The following is a 15781-nucleotide window of genomic DNA, read 5'->3' as shown; positions in this document are numbered from 1 at the left end:
TCAGAAAATTAGAATATTGTGAAAAGGTTCAGTATTGTAGGCTCAAAGTGTCACACTCTAATCAGCTAATTAATCCAAAACACCTGCAAAGGGTTCCCCTTTAATTGGTCTCTCAGTCTGGTTCAGTGGAATTCACAATCATGGGGAAGACTGCTCACCTGACAGTTGTGCAGAAAACCATCATTGACACCCTCCACAAGGAGGGAAAGCCTCAAAAGGTAATTGCAAAAGAGGTTGGATGTTCTTAAAGTGCTGTATCAAGGCACATTAATAGAAAGTTAAGTGGAAGGGAAAAGTGTGGAAGAAAAAGGTGCATAAGCATCAGGGATGACCGTAGCCTGGAGAGGATTGTCAGGAAAAGGCCATTCAAATGTGTGGGAGAGCTTCACAAGGAGTGGACTGAGGCTGGAGTTACTGCATGAAGAGCCACCACACACAGACGGGTCCTGGACATGGGCTTCAAACGTCGTATTCCTCTTGTCAAGCCGCTCCTGAACAACAAACAATGTCAGAAGCGTCTTACCTGGGCTACAGAAAAAAAGAACTGCTCTGTTTCTCAGTGGTCCAAAGTCCTCTTTTCTGATGAGAGCAAATTTTGCATCTCATTTGGAAACCAAGGTCCCAGAGTCTGGAGGAAGAATGGAGAGGCACACAATCCAAGATGCTTGAAGTCCAGTGTGAAGTTTCCACAGTCTGTGTTGGTTTGGGGAGCCATGTCATCTGCTGGTGTTGGTCCACTGTGCTTTATTAAGTCCAGAGTCAGCGCAGCCGTCTACCAGGACATTTTAGAGCACTTTATGCTTCCTTCAGCAGATGAGCTTTATGGAGATGCAGACTTCATTTTCCAGCAGGACTTGGCACCTGCCCACACTGCCAAAAGTACCAAAACCTGGTTCAATGAGCATGGGATTACTGTGCTTGATTGGCCAGCAAATTCGCCTGACCTAAACCCCATTGAAGGACATGAGATAAAAGACATGAGACCGAACAATGCAGAAGAGCTGAAGGCCACTATTGAAGCATCCTGGTCTTCCATAACACCTCAGCAGTGCCACAGGCTGATTCAATTCAATTCAATTCAATTCAATTTTATTTATATAGCGCCAAATCACAACAACAGTTATCTCACAGCGCTTTTCATAAAAGAGCAGGTCTAGACCGTACTCTGTGATGATATTTACAGAAGCCCAACAGTTCCCACCAAGAGCAAGCACTAGGCGACAGAGGCAAGGAAAAACTTCCTTTGATAGCTGATAGCATCCATGCCTGAGGCATCTGAGGCAGTAATTCATGCAAAAGGGGCCCAAACCAAGTACTGAGTACATATGCATGATTATACTTTTCAGAGGGCTGACATTTCTGTATTTAAAACCATTTTTTTTTTTATTGATTTTTTTTTTTTTTTTTTTTTTTTTATTGATTTCATGTAATCAAATTTTCTGAGATTTTAAATTTGGGGTTTTCATAAGCTGTACCCAATAATCATCGAAATTATATCAAATAAAGGCTTGAAATATCTCACTTTGCATGTAATGAGTCTAATATAATATATTAGTTTCACCTTTTAAGTTGAATTACTGAAATTAATGAACTTTTGCACGATATGCTAATTTTTCGAGTTTCACCTCATATATATATATATATATACACTGTAAACACATGAAATAAGTAGAAAATACAAATTTAAATAAATGTACCAGTTAAATCGATAAAACTATCTCAACACCCCTTATACCATGCTTGATCTCTCTTCATTTACATTTACTGTATACAGTGGCAACTTCTTCCTGTTTACTGTTCGTCTTCCTTCCATCTCTTTCGCCTTTGCACCACCTTGTTTAACCTGATATTCTCATTCCTCCTTCTCCGTGTCTTCACTCCTGATCCAGTTCCGAGGATTACCCAGAAATCCAGAGGCTGTTCCCTAATGCTGACATCCAGTACATCCCAGATGCGAGCCATTGGATCCACGCAGACAAACCTTTAGACTTCATCAGCTCCATCAGCTCCTTCCTTCAGTCCTAGCTGCCTCCTGCCCACGCCTCAGAACTTTTTTTATGCTCAGCACCTCTGTGCATCCCCTCGATGAAAATGAAGGTTAGAATTCAGCAGCTTCAGCAAGAGCAAGTGGAGCCATATGATGCTAAAACACAATGGACCAAACTCACCCTTTCACAGCAGTTGGTTCTTATCCTTCAAACAAATGTAATGTAGTGTAGTGAAGGTGAACTCTTCTTTTGTTTAGTCTCTCTGCCATATAGCTAGTGTGTGTTTTCATTGATTTTTAGACTGGTCAGTAGAAAATAGCAATGAAAATATCTCCAGTTTAACATAACAGGGCTGTCTTGGAGGTGATGTACTAATCCAAAGAAACTCTCATTTGCACAGTGCTTTCTTTATGTTGAAACATTTATGCCAGTGTAACAAAAAATTGGCTTTAGGCCAAGTGCAATCTGGAGCTGAAGTGGACCGGTAGGAAGATAGTTGGATGTGAAGGTTTTGACAGCACTGGAATGAAACAAATACTGTATATGTGAGAAGCTCTTCTTGGAGAGAAGTGAAGAATGTGCGAAGCAAAAAGTGTTTCTTTGCAGGAGGAGGTTTGATATGTGTCAGGAGGTTGGTGCTCTGCAAAGAGGCTGGACTGCAGACTTTATGCGCAGAGATGGTTTGTTGTAGAAACTTATTTTAATGTTGATAATAGTGAGATATATATATATATGTATAGATATATAGATATTCAATTTTGGTCCTTTATTTCTCACGTCCTTTTCTCTGTGTGTCAGAGATAAATATTTACAGGACGGTTACAACTCAAGGTCATTGAGAATGCTGGCTATATTTTTATGCCAACATAATCCACTATGAAAACCAAGCTGAAACACGCAATTGCAGTATTGCCACAATCTGTTTCCTGAATATCTCAGGTTACAACTGGATATGCTAATTATTGTACACTTAATACTCTTCTTCTGTCTGTCTGGCAGTAAGCCGTGGTAATGTTGTTGTGTCTTTGTATTTGGTCGGTCCAATCACTGTTTTAATGAAACGTGTTAGAGATTTATTATCTGTATCTCACTTATCTTTACAAAGCTGTAAGGGGTATCTCTCAAATATATGCTGCAACAATGTATGTTGTGATCGAATTGTAATAGTGTCAATATCATTTCTGTTTCCATGAGTTTGAACAGTACAGTCCACAGTAGTGAAACTGCCATCTGGATGAATGAGCAGGGTGTTGTGAATTTGTATGTGCCTCTTTTGTCGAGAGCTCCTTTTCCATTTCTGTAAAACTTGATTAAAAAAAAAACATTTAAAAAAAGCTTTTGTTCTACAATATTGACTAGCATACTTTAGATTGGCAGCTGGGTTGCCAGTTCTATCTGACTTTTCTAACAGTGAAGCCTAACCGATGCGGGTGTATCCCTTCATGGCACTAGATGTTTACTACAATCAATGTTTTATGTTCGTTTGATGTGAATACAGAAGTCTTAAAGGCTTCAAATTACCAGAATTAAGTTTAGCGAAACTGTCTTTGTTTTATTCTTTTTAATAAAGGTCCAGTTAGAGGAAAAGCACCCCCCCCCCCCCCCCCCCTTCAAGCACAGGAGTTGTCTTGTTACACAATATGAATAGATGTTGGGGGGGTGTTTCAGATTCTGTAGTCTTGCAGTAGGGCAAGAATGGGGAGCCCTGTGTCAACAATATAGAAATGTGAATTTATTCACTCACATAGAAAGGTTGAAGACTGTAATCATCTCTTCAGGATTGTATATTGTTTCACTATGAGCATGCCTTTTCTCTTGTCCTCAGATGTAAATTTGCTGTGCTACATACGTCTCAGTTTGTTGAACATGTTGCCACATTGGTGGCACTCATTCTAGATACTGCCGTATATACATTTTAAATGTGTGCAAAGATGCATATAGGAGTGGATTATATATTATTGAAATGTACAAACTAATTAATATTATACAATAAAATGGCAAAAATCTGCGACAAAGTTTATACTCTTTCTTTTCAATGTTGAAAGTGTAACATGCCCAAAGTGCAGACTCTGGACGATCTAAAGTGACGTAGTGACACGGTCTCAAAATAAACTGCAGTCTGACTGGGCAAGAGATTTGAAGGCACTTTTGGAGGAGAATTTAATTTATTTACAACATGACAATAATATTCAGGAAATTAAGTGTAAGTTATTCAAGTGTTACAGTGTTAAAAAATGTATATGGCTCATTCATAATTAGTTGTTTCATATGTAAAGTGACACTAGTCGGAGATACAAAGCACGTTTTCCCAAGAATATATCAAAGATGTTTTTAGACAAATACAAAATACTCTGCTTGGAACATTTTTCTTCTACAACAAAGTTCAATTACCTCGTTACAAAGTCCAGAATCTATGATTATGTAAATCTTGCTAAATGCTGGACACAAAATGTCTCCTAATTCAAAGAAAAGTCTGTTTCCTAAGCACTGTGTGTGCATTGGAGCTGTAAGTTACATCATTCTGCACAGTGAAGATCAAACAACCAAGTGACAAGCAAAACACATTTGAGTGGGGGGGACTTTAAATAGTTAAACATGAGAGTTTGGCATCAAAATGAATGTACTCGAAGTGCAAATGCATCACTGTTTCAATCGAGTGATACGACTTGGAAGCCATCGTTGGCCCTGTCAAACTCTGAATCCTGTCCTGCAGCATCCTGGTCTCTCTTGCCCATCCTCAGCTTGTCCCTCCAGTTGCGTTGGGTGCCGGCAGAAGGAGGCGGGCTTGGAGTCGAGGCAGAACCAGCCGATTTGGGTATAAAGATTTGGTTTGAGTTGGTTGTGTGAGAGATGGATGTACAAAAAAGGGTGTTGGACTGTCGCTGGACGAGCGGTTTGTTTCTCCTCAGGAGGCCCATGCCTCGGGAGGGCTTCCTCTGGGCCTGCTCTGCCTGCTGCTGGATCTGCAGCTGCTGGTGGAGGATCAGCTGAATGTCCTCCTGAGGCAAGGAAAACAAACAGGCTGTCAGAGCACAATATCTGTAATTTCAAATCTGGGATTGGTGACAGGAAATGTGAGAAAGAGGGACAAGTTAAATGTGACCCATCCACCAATGTGACCCATCCACCTTTGTTTCCCTGAGCAAGACACTTAACCCCTAGTTGCTCCAGAGGCGTGCGACCTCTGACATGTATAGCAATTGTAAGTCGCTTTGGATAAAAGCGTCAGCTAAAATGAATAAATGTAAATGATAAACCATACTTTAAACCTGTGAAAGTGTGATCTATGTTACATTTGTCTGTCATGTGGCTGCTTTCAGAGCAATGTTCACTGAGCACCACTGGTGAAAAGGGACTGTACAACAATTAGTAGGAGAGGAAGGGTGGTCAGAAAAGGGGGATGGTCATTTATTTTTTATTTTTGCTGAAGCGGGGGAAGACTCACTTTTTTGTGAGAGCAGGGGAGGTTCATTTATTTTTACTCACTCCAAATTTATATTTCAGCCTTCCAATGCAATATGAATTTTAAAAATAATAACAAGTGATGGGTTTAGTGCGTGCAGCGGGGTCATAAACACACCTTTTATCAAACACAGAGGACAACAAACCTGTCAGTTTCAGGGTTTCATTTTTCACATCACCTGATGATCAACACGTCAATTATGAAAACATTGATATTTATGAATGATGGATAATAGTGCTTCAATGTAATATTGTAATGTAAAAATTAGTTAAGTTAAATGTGTCATATTAAGTTGGCCTATATGATAATTCAAGTTTAGTCTTTTATTTAGTCTATGTTTATTCAAAAATGAGTGGCTGGAATATTCATAATGTCATTTTGCCTTAAAGATTCGGAAATAGCTAAATCCACAAATTTTTTGCGCTTTGCCTCTTTCTTTGCCCAAAGAACACACTTAACTTCTACACTCCTCCCCACCCTAATAATTTCTTTACAGTCCCCAAACTTAACCTGCCAGATCACTGAAATTGAAAACAAAGGGACCATCTATAGAGGAAAAAAGAAATTGCCCCCCACTGTGTGACCTACAAACTGTCTGAAGGCACAAGTAGAGGAGAGTCTACAAATTGAACCGTTATTAAATATCCATGGAACTGATGATAGTTGTGAACATAATAGAATCAAACTTTTTTCTTTTTATTTTAACATCATACCCATAATTTACAGAAAAAGGTTTCACCAATATACTTTTTTTAATGATGATACTAACATTTTGGTATTTAAGCTTCAAATTGCCAAAACCTTATGCAAATTGCCAAAACCCAATGTGGATCTTTCAGATCAATTTGTGAAGTACCTATGATCTTGTTCCACATTTTATTGCGTGCCATGCTGGTCTTGGTCTTGATTCGGTCTCACCCTCCCTCGGTCTTGGTCTCGACTGCTCTCAGCCCCTAAAAGTCTTGGTCTTGTCTCGATAAACTCTGGTCTTGGTTTGGGCAGTCTTGACTACAACACTACTATTTACCCCTAAAATCTGAATTGTCAATTACAAAAGAAAAAAATCTGTGCGGCTGGAATTTAGACCATCACTGCACACTGGGACAGGTAATACTTGTCTTTACAGTAGTTGAGGTGTATTTCGAGTGTACAACTGAAGCAGACACTGCAGCTTAGTTTCAGTTTAACGCTGCAGGGAGCCAGGCGCTCACGAGACACACATGTGACTGAGACCAAAACACTGGCAGGAGACCGGCTGGCAGTTAACGCCTGCATACACCCCATGTGCTGAATGTAATGTGTGCAGATTTTAATTGTAGTTTGTTTTGTGTGTGTTTTACAACTGAACACCTTCAGGGCTCTGTAAGGACAGGTCTGTAGATAACATTAATTATGAGTGTGTTTACTTTTGTGTGTGGGTTTCCAGTCACGTGTTAAAATTTCCACACTGTCTGATATTCTCCATGTGACTCCACACATTCTTTTATATTTTATTCTTATTTGTTCAGCGATTACACCTTTCCCTTTCCACATTGTTGAAGGGGTTGGGGGTTTTTTTGGTCTCTGTTAAACATTAAACTTGTCTCAGGTTTACCTTGCAGGCCTCGAGCTCCAGCGACAGCTCCAGTCGTTTCTGTACGGCCTCAAGCAGCTGGTTGTTCAGCATCATCATCTCGGTTTTACTCCGCAGCAGCTCGGCCTCCATCGCCTTCTTCCTGCACAGCGGAACAGAGAGAATGACACATTCCTCAAAATAGATTGACGTCTCTCAGCTTCCTATTTTTCCCCCCACTTCAATCTTGATTCATTTGTTATTTAGAGGAGGTGACTGTGTACATCATGTGTGTGTACTTACTTCTCTATGGCTTCATCTCTGTCCCGGAGTGCCTGCTGAAGAATAAAGCTGTCCTCTGCTCTTTTTTCAGATTTCACCTTTTGAATGAACAAGGGAGGCCAGTTATTATTTGTCACAACTCTTCCTTGCATTTAACCTCACTGACTTCACTCTCTCACACATACAGTGCATACCAGAAAGATCACTAATACTGCCACGTGTGAACTTGTCAGGCCACATAGCACCTTGGTAAAGGAATTAATGATCTTTTCAGGTATGCAATGAGGAAGGTGCTTCATCAGGAGGTCACGGGTGTGTCTTTTATAATTTGCAAGTGAAAGTGTCTTCAAGTGATCAAGATCAGTACTTGTGTCAAGTTAATAAAGTCATATTTTAGATTGAAATCGTAGATTAAAACTTTTAGCAAACATTCTTTTAACAGATTACAGGGATATGATTAAGGGTGAGGAGCTTTATTTGAGTGCATGTGGGTGTTGCCTTTACCTGTTTGGTCTGGCTGAATGCCAGTGTCCGGGCCACATTCTGCAGCTGGGCCAGGGCAGTGTCCAGGTGGTTTTCCCCATGAGAGGGTTCAGGTGGGGAGGACTCTGGGTCTGTCAGCGGGTGCAGTAGCCGCAGAACGGACAGGACCTCCTCTGTGGTCTTGGATAGAAATGAACAGAGAGAAATCATGGTGATCCTACAGAGTCTCGCCAATGTATAGCACGTCTCGGTACTTGTGTGCAACCTTTACCCTCTCTCTGTCTTGGCTCCATCCCTGTCCTTCTCTGCTCTCCTGCAATTTGTCCACCTGGGCCTTAAGCCTGATACTTCGTCTCCGAGACAGCTCCACCTCTCTGCGCACTTCCTTGAGCTGCAAACAATAAATGTTATATCAGTATATTTTAACAACCACATTTTGCTGTGTCGATAGTTGTAAGCCCGCACACAGGAAGCACTATCTTGTGACATTTTCGCACAATGTCAATAGAAACTGGTAATCTAAATTCCTGGTTGAAACTGTCAACAAGAAATCCAGTTGTACCAGCTGAGATGTAATCAGCACTTACGAACACTGCAAATACAAATGAACTCAAACTCATTCATTGAAACACACTCAGACACAAAGATAACTAAAGTTATGAAAGCTATTAACATAAAGGTACATAGAGGTACAAAACATTGTCCACCAATATTGTTTCTATTTTTACACCACTCATAGCCACAAATTAAGACTTGATTTCTTGGTGTTGCTTTGAACATTTCATTTTGTGTCTTTGTAAATGTTTGGTTTACTCCTGGGTAACAGCTGAGGCTGTGTCCTCCCTGTATAACAGGTTTTGTTGTTTGACAAGCCACTTTGTAGCAAAACAGATGGAAATTCATGCTCTGTTAAAAGATTTATATATTTTTTCACCGCACCAACAATCTCTCTCTCATTTTAAACATACAGACATATAAATATTGTTATCCTACCGTCTCTGAGACGTGTCCCAGTGTCCGGCGTCTGCAGAGCGGCCTGCCGCTCCTGACCAGGTCTGGTAAAGTCCTGTCTGTGTAGCTCCTCTGTAAGGAGCTCCCACCTTCATCGGCTGCCGACTCTGAGGAATCACCTGCCTCCGCTGAGTTCAGCTCACCAGGAATGTCTTTCTCCTCAGACGGTGAGGTGCTGCCGTCTTTGTCAGCCAGCTCCTCTTCACCCACATCTTTCAAATTTAATTCAGGGATGAGGGATGAGTTGTTAAAAGGCAGCAAATCAGCACAGTTTCCTTCGTCTATGCCATCAGAGACCAAATCCTCCTGCTCTGCATTGTCGTCAAGTTCCCTGGTTGTGGTCATAGAGACCTTTGGTTTTAGTTCTGTTGACATAACCGTCGGTCGGTAAGATGGAGATTGACTCCTGAGCGAGCCCCACTGCCTGTCCTCCAGTCTGTTCAGAGAGGAGTAGAGCTGATCACTGCTGGTTATTCGAGGTCTCAGCATCTCGTTGAGGGCTGAGAAAGACTTAGAGTAGTCCATGACCAGCTTGGTAGAAGTCACAGTACAATCAATTAAACCATCTGAAGACACTGTCAGGCAGGAGGACAGAAAAACAAGGAGGAGGGAGGGTGACAGAATGTCTCCAAACTGGTTTTTCCTGAACTGTCTGCGTCTTCAAAGGGACACGACATGACACGATTTCATGTCACTGGAGGCTGTGGCTTCATGTGGCCCGTCAAGAGTTTTCTTCCTCCTTTTCAGTTGCCACACAACCACATGACGTGCAAACATGCCACAGCTGCTGTGGAACAAAGGGGGGAGGGCTTATATGCTTCTATACAATCAGTTTATTCAGGTTTTGACGCATGTTACCTGATTTAAACTGCTTTTCTATCAAGCAACACAAATACACAGGGCAGAGGGCTGGAGATGGTGACCAGAGAAAGCAGACAACATAACTGACTGTCAATTTTAAAGGCAGTTAGATGGCAAATTTAATCTTCAGAGGTGGAAGAAGTATTCAGATCCTTTACTTCCCACTACAAGTAAAAGTCCTGCATTTTACTGAAGCATTACCAGCAACATTAACTTAAAGTGTCAAAAGTAAAAGTACTCATTCTGCAGAAAAATGTCTGTGTTTTACTGTTATACATTCTCATATGTTTGTAACACCGCTGTCCTGTGAGAAGCACGCATCTCTAGTGTGAACTTTTCATGAGCTCAGAAAAACAGCCCTGTTTTCAGCTTTGTGAAGATGCATGCAGCTAATTCCAATTTTTTTTTTCATTGTTTATTTAGCTGAATAAGAAGGAGACATTTCTCAGTTTGTAAAGGAACAACTTAATCCATCAGTTTATCAGAAACATTCAAATTCAAAATCATCAAATTTGGATATAAAAGGCTTCAGCAGGAAAGAAGGGGGATTGTAATCTGAAAAGTAACTCAAGCTGTCAGACAAATGTAGAGGAGTAAAAAGTACAATATTTGTCTCTCAGCGGGGTGAAAGTATAAGGTTTACTCTCATAAAGCAAAAGCAAAAGTAAGCAAACATGCCTAGTTACATCCCACAACTGTCAGTCTTGATGCTGTAGTCTTTTTTCCTTATTTGATCAAAAAAAAATAAATCTTGTCCAGAGTCAAAACCACAGGCATTCAACTAGTCACCGATTTATTGTTGGAAACAAACTGCTCTGGGGAAAATACCTGTTGTAGTCATTCCTTGCAGATGAATTGAGAGGGTATTTTTGGTGACAAACATCCCACATATATGAGCAGAGATGAGTCAGTGAAATGTCCCATTTTATAACTGAATACTTGGCAATGTCTTTGTGTTACAAGAAGCAGCGTTAAGTAATTATTTTTAGGTATTTTATTATCATCAATAATTATCATTTACTGTCAATTAAACAACCCATTTCCTGTTCATTTCGGAGTGCCACATGATGTTTTTAAGTAGTCATGTCATGTTTTTCACTCGGCTCTGTACACACTGGCATGTAATGAAACACTCACTTTAATTATAGGCCTATTTTTTTCTCTTGATGCAGCAGGATGTGGTTTAGGGTTGTGTGGATTTAGTCTCGTGTTCTCCTCACACATGGCCTCTGAACATGTGTACCAAACTATTTGTGCGGCACACTTGGCATACTCCTTTGCAGGAAGTCACCGCTTAATAAGACCATTCAGGCAGGAGCCAGTCTTCAGATTAAAACTGTTCTTCATTCTCATCTCCAATAACTTGCATTTTATTATAAACAGGTCAAACCTCATTAGAGCACATGCTGTGCCAGTATTTATAGATCAGGTGCTGTTGGATTATCGTTTTATCGATTATTTTTTTTCCAAACAGAAATATCATATTAATCGGTGAACTTTACAGGTGCTGGTAGGTGTATTTTGTTTGCTTGACAGATCCAGGCTATCTGTTCCCACCTGTTTCAAGTCTTTATGCTAAGCTACAGTAAACTCTACACCAGAAAGCGATTATGGTTCACTTCATAACACCTACTTTCTGCATTTCAGGGGAAACACTGCATTGGTTTCAAAAGTGTGCTGTGGAGGTGCTCTGTGAAACTGTGGGGATGTAAGTTACAACGTAAGAAAAAAGTAGCTTTGCATAATTTGCATTTTTCTAAGACTACATGTTAAGTTTCCAGCAGGCCTATTTAAAAATTCCAACACTGTCCACATACTGTATGTTACAAAAATAAAACTGCCAGCTCTGACTAACCAGTGAGCAGGGTCAAAGGGACGTGATAGCTTCTGGAGATCAGAAGCGAGGCTTGGTTTATATAGTAACTTGATTCAAACAAAACTGCAGTTCTGATAAAAACTTCTTTTCTGATGTGTTCAACCGAATCAGTCCAAAAGAACCACTCAGCCAGCCACTCGTGATGAGTAAGTAAGCCAAAAGGCAAAGACAGGATTAGCAGGCTGTGACTAAACCAAAGGACCAATTTACTCACTGGTCACATAAAAACACTTACAAAAGACAGATCCCAGCGTGTAGAAGGAAGACTACTAATACTGAGAGAGTGTCCTTTTTCTTCAGTCAGTGAATTTAGACAATGAGACATTCCAACAAGTCTCTTCTGTCATGCTTGTGAAAAAATGATCAGTATGAGACTTGTTTCAGGGTGTGCACTTACGTTAAGGAAAAACAGTAACAAGGAACTTTTTTAAAAAATGATTTATTACTTGAATGTTAGGTATTAGTATGCTAGTATTTATTCTTAATCAAATTCTTTAAAAAAATTTAATTTAAAGTTCTCCACGGGAGAAATACAGTTTGTTTCTACAGTGTCATCTTCCTGTCACCGTCATCATTCATTAATATTTATTGTTAGTCATTAATATTTAACTGGTCCCTTGCTTTTTTTCTTGTCCTTCAGATGAACATTATTGTCCTTCACTATTTTTGATTTCCTGTTTGTTGCTACAGCTCCGTTGTGTCTTTTTTCTTCCCTTGTTTCTGTTCATCGCTGGCAGCACACCTGAATCCCAGGTTATCAGAGGCAGAGTCAGGAGTGTTGCCCATCCTGCAGAACACAGAATAAGAACCATCGTCAGTCAGGACTGCAGGCACAGTTAATCTGTGGGCTCAGAGTCTGAACATTTAAAAAATACAACTCACCTGGTCGTGATTCGTGCCTTATGATTGGCTGAACCGTCCACTGTGTCGATCCAGGAGGCACCTCGCAGAACATACGTTGGGCGTGCTGCTGGAAAGGGTGTGGATGTCCATTCCCATGTATTTCCCATCATATCATATAGTCCTTCAGGAATAATCAACATCGTTCTTATAATATTTAGAAGCACACAGCAAGAATCAACATTTATAAAATATCACAGGGGTTTCCTAATAGAGACACGAGAATTTGAAACTGTCACAGCACTCTTTGGTTTGAATACATTTCTGAAACTTCAACTAAAGACGCCTCTGTTAGCATGTAGGACTTCTAAACTTATATCATCTCATTAATGTTGTTTTCTTTTCTTGTTTTACTTTAACTAAGAGACAGTTACCATAACTGTTCTGTGGAGGAAATGCTGTGACGGGAGAGATGCCATGGTATCCATCCTCTGCAGTGTCGCCATCTGGAAATGTTCCCTAAAACATACAGAAAACACACCAATCAGTTATTACAAAGCAAGTTTTTCACATTTCACTGACAATATACATACTGTATATAGACACTCACTGGCCACGTTATTAGGTACACCTGTTCAATTGCTTTTTAACACAAATAGCTGATCAGCCAATCACATGGCAGCAACTCAATGCATTTAGGCATGTAGACCTCAAGACAACTTGCTGAAGTTCAAACCGAGTATCAGAATGGGGAAGAAAGGGGATTTAAGTGACTTTGAAAGTGGCATTGTTGTTGGTTTGAGACGGGCTGGTCTGAGTATTTCAGAAACTGCCGATCTACTGGAATTTTAATGCACAACCATCTCTAGGGTTTACAGAGAATGGACCGAAAAAGACAGCGGCAGTTGTGTGGACGAAAATGCCTGTGTTGATGTCAGAGGAGAATGGGCAGACTGGTTCAAGATGACAGAAAGGTAACTTTCAGTAACTCAAATAATACCATCTCTGAACGCACAACACGTCGAACCTTGAAGCAAATGGGCAACAGCAGCAGAAGACCACACCGGGTGCCACTCCTGTCAGCTAAGAACAGGAAACTGAGGCTACAATTCACACAGGCTCACCAAAACTGGACAATGGAAGATTGGAAAAACATTGCCTGGTCTGATGAGTTTCGATTTCAGCTGCGACATTCAGATGGTAGGGTCAGAATTTGGTGTAAACAACATGAAAGCATGAATTCACCCTGCCTTGTATCAACGGTTCAGGCTGCTGATGGTGGTGTAAGGGATATTTTCTTGGCACACTTTGGGCCGCTCAGTACCAAGTGAGCCTCATTTAAACGTGACTTTTATGATCTTTATGACCACATCTTCTGATGTCTACTTCAAGCAGGATAATGCACCATGTCACAAAGCTCAAATCTTCTCAAACTGGTGTCTTGAACATGACAATGAGTTCACTGAACTCCCATGGCCTCCACAGTCACCAGATCTCAATCCAAAAGAGAACCTTTGGGAGATTCAGATCAATGGATGTGCAGCCGACATATCTGCAGCAATTGCGTGATGCTACCATGTCAATATGGAGCAAAGTCACTAAGGAATGTTTCCTTGTTGAAAGTATGCCACGAAGAATTAAGGCAGTTCTGAAGGCAAAAGGTGGTCCAACCTGGTACTAGCAAGGTGTACCTAATAAAGTGGCCAGTGAGTGAGTGAGTGAGGCTCTCTCTCAAAGTTTTCCCAGACTTATCACAGCTACCACATAATTTACCTTTAGATATGTAGGTCTTATAAAGTTTAAATATTTTTGCACTCAATTTTGCATATTTAGTAGAGCACGACCGATATGGGATTCTTAAGGCCGATACCGATTTTGATATTTAAGGATTTTAAAATTCGATATTCCGATATGTCAACTAATAGTTTTTGTTTTGTTCTTTTCAGAAACAAAATATAAACAAAGATTATCCCTAACATTCGTTATGTGTAGTTATGAGACCTCACCAAGATAACATGACATAATGCAGTTTAAAAATAAACTTATTTTATTGTTATAAGTAGTAATTTTAACAAAAATGAAGCCGATTATGTCATCTCATGCTGCTGTGTTTTATGGTGGATTTGTGGCATTTCCAAACACTTGCTGCCAACACGGGAGTTGCAGAGTGCCCTTTGGTGGACAAACTATGCAACAACACTACTCATCACATGACTGAAGAAGAACTTTTTAAATTGTTATTTATCAGATGTTATAAACACCAATATTGACATATCTGCAATTGGCTCATATTGGGCTCTAATATTTAGCCAAAGAAAGTAAAATCATTATCTGCAGAAATTAGTGGAAAACTATAATTTCATGTCAGTAAAATAAACATAAGTCACAGCATCATATAAGGACTATATACTGTGTTCATGCTACTGCAGTAGGCATATTTTTGTTGCAGGCTCACCTGCCACAGGTTGGTTCTGTTGGTATGGAACTTGTTTCCCCACGGATAAGTCCGACCTGGGGACACAAGAAAAGATGAAAAGTAACCCTGCTCCCTTTCTTCTTTGACTCAAATCTAAAATAAAATCACTGTCCTAACAGTCTACGGTTCTAACTCTGTTTAATTAATGTCAGTCAAGTCACAGTATATACACTCAAAAAAAATAAAGGGAACACTAAAATAACACATTCTAGATCTGAATGAATGAAATAATCTCATTAAATATTCATTTCTTTACATGACAACAAAATCACACAAAAATTATCAATGGAAATCAAATTTATCAACCCATGAAGGTCTGGATTTGGAGTCACACTCAAAATCAAAGTGGAAAACCACACTACAGGCCGATCCAACTTTGATGTAATGTCCTTAAAACAAAATGAGGCTCAGTAGTGTGTGTGGCCTCCACGTGCCTGTTTGACCTCCCTACAATGCCTGGGCATGCTCCTGATGAGGTGGCGGATGGTCTCCTGAGGGATCTCCTCCCAGACCTGGACTAAAGCATCCGCCAACTCCCGGACAGTCTGTGGTGCAACGTGGCGTTGGTGGATGGAGCGAGACATGATGTCCCATATGTGCTCAATTGGATTCAGGTCTGGAGAACGGGCGGGCCAGTCCATAGCATCAATGCCTTCCTCTTGCAGGAACTGCTGACACACTCCAGCCACATGAGGTCTGGCATTGTGTTGCATTAGGAGGAACCCAGGGCCAACCGCACCAGCATATGGTCTCACAAGGGGTCTGAGGAACTCATCTCGGTACCTAATGGCAGTCAGGCTACCTCTGGCGAGCACATGGAGGGCTGTGCGGCCCCCCCAAAGAAATGCCAACCCACACCATTACTGACCCACCGCCAAACCGGTCATGCTGGAGGATGTTGCGGGCAGCATAACGTTCTCCACGGCGTCTCCAGACTCTGTCACGTCTG

At 40.7% G+C, this 15781-nt stretch overlaps 3 protein-coding genes across 4 annotated transcripts in view; 1 reads left to right on the top strand and 2 right to left on the bottom strand.

Moving 5' to 3' along the window:
• The window catches only part of abhd11 (abhydrolase domain containing 11), a 17324-nt gene extending 13325 nt beyond the window's left edge, over window positions 1–3999 (top strand). The window contains exon 6 of the mRNA XM_046040641.1: window positions 1890–3999. Coding sequence (XP_045896597.1) covers window positions 1890–2025 — 136 coding nt within the window. The 3' untranslated portion in view covers window positions 2026–3999. The remainder of the gene's footprint in view (window positions 1–1889) is intronic.
• Window positions 4000–4130: 131 nt separating this feature from the next.
• On the bottom strand, window positions 4131–9551 carry bicdl2l (bicaudal-D-related protein 2-like). The gene is made up of 6 exons (XM_046040640.1): window positions 8762–9551; window positions 8040–8159; window positions 7790–7948; window positions 7307–7383; window positions 7046–7166; window positions 4131–4987 (listed from the first exon to the last, which is right to left on the bottom strand). Exons 1-6 carry the CDS (start codon window positions 9302–9304, stop codon window positions 4637–4639), a joined length of 1371 nt encoding a protein of 456 aa, XP_045896596.1. The 5' UTR covers window positions 9305–9551; the 3' UTR covers window positions 4131–4636.
• Window positions 9552–12191: 2640 nt separating this feature from the next.
• sumf2 (sulfatase modifying factor 2) overlaps window positions 12192–15781 on the bottom strand; it is a 6287-nt gene continuing 2697 nt past the window's right edge. For both annotated transcript variants that reach the window (XM_046040058.1, XM_046040059.1), the window contains exons 6-9: window positions 14812–14867; window positions 12791–12875; window positions 12399–12540; window positions 12192–12303 (exon numbers count right to left, since the gene is read on the bottom strand). In XM_046040058.1, coding sequence (XP_045896014.1) covers window positions 12201–12303; window positions 12399–12540; window positions 12791–12875; window positions 14812–14867 — 386 coding nt within the window. In that variant the 3' untranslated portion in view covers window positions 12192–12200. The remainder of the gene's footprint in view (window positions 12304–12398; window positions 12541–12790; window positions 12876–14811; window positions 14868–15781) is intronic.

Source organism: Micropterus dolomieu, linkage group LG23 (genome assembly GCF_021292245.1).
Source record: "Micropterus dolomieu isolate WLL.071019.BEF.003 ecotype Adirondacks linkage group LG23, ASM2129224v1, whole genome shotgun sequence".
NCBI lineage: Eukaryota > Metazoa > Chordata > Actinopteri > Centrarchiformes > Centrarchidae > Micropterus > Micropterus dolomieu.
The sequence above is the reverse complement of the archived record's forward strand: the minus strand, read 5'-3'. Positions and strand labels throughout refer to the sequence as shown.

Coding starts and splice junctions, on each gene's coding strand:
- bicdl2l (XM_046040640.1), bottom strand. CDS start 9,304: ATGGACTACTCTAAGTCTTTCTCAGCCCTCAACGAGATGCTGAGACCT. Junction 7,949..8,039: donor GGAGCCAAGACAGAGAGAGG/GTAAAGGTTGCA, acceptor TTTCTATCCAAG/ACCACAGAGGAGGTCCTGTC. Junction 7,167..7,306: donor AGAGATGAAGCCATAGAGAA/GTAAGTACACAC, acceptor TCCGCTGTGCAG/GAAGAAGGCGATGGAGGCCG.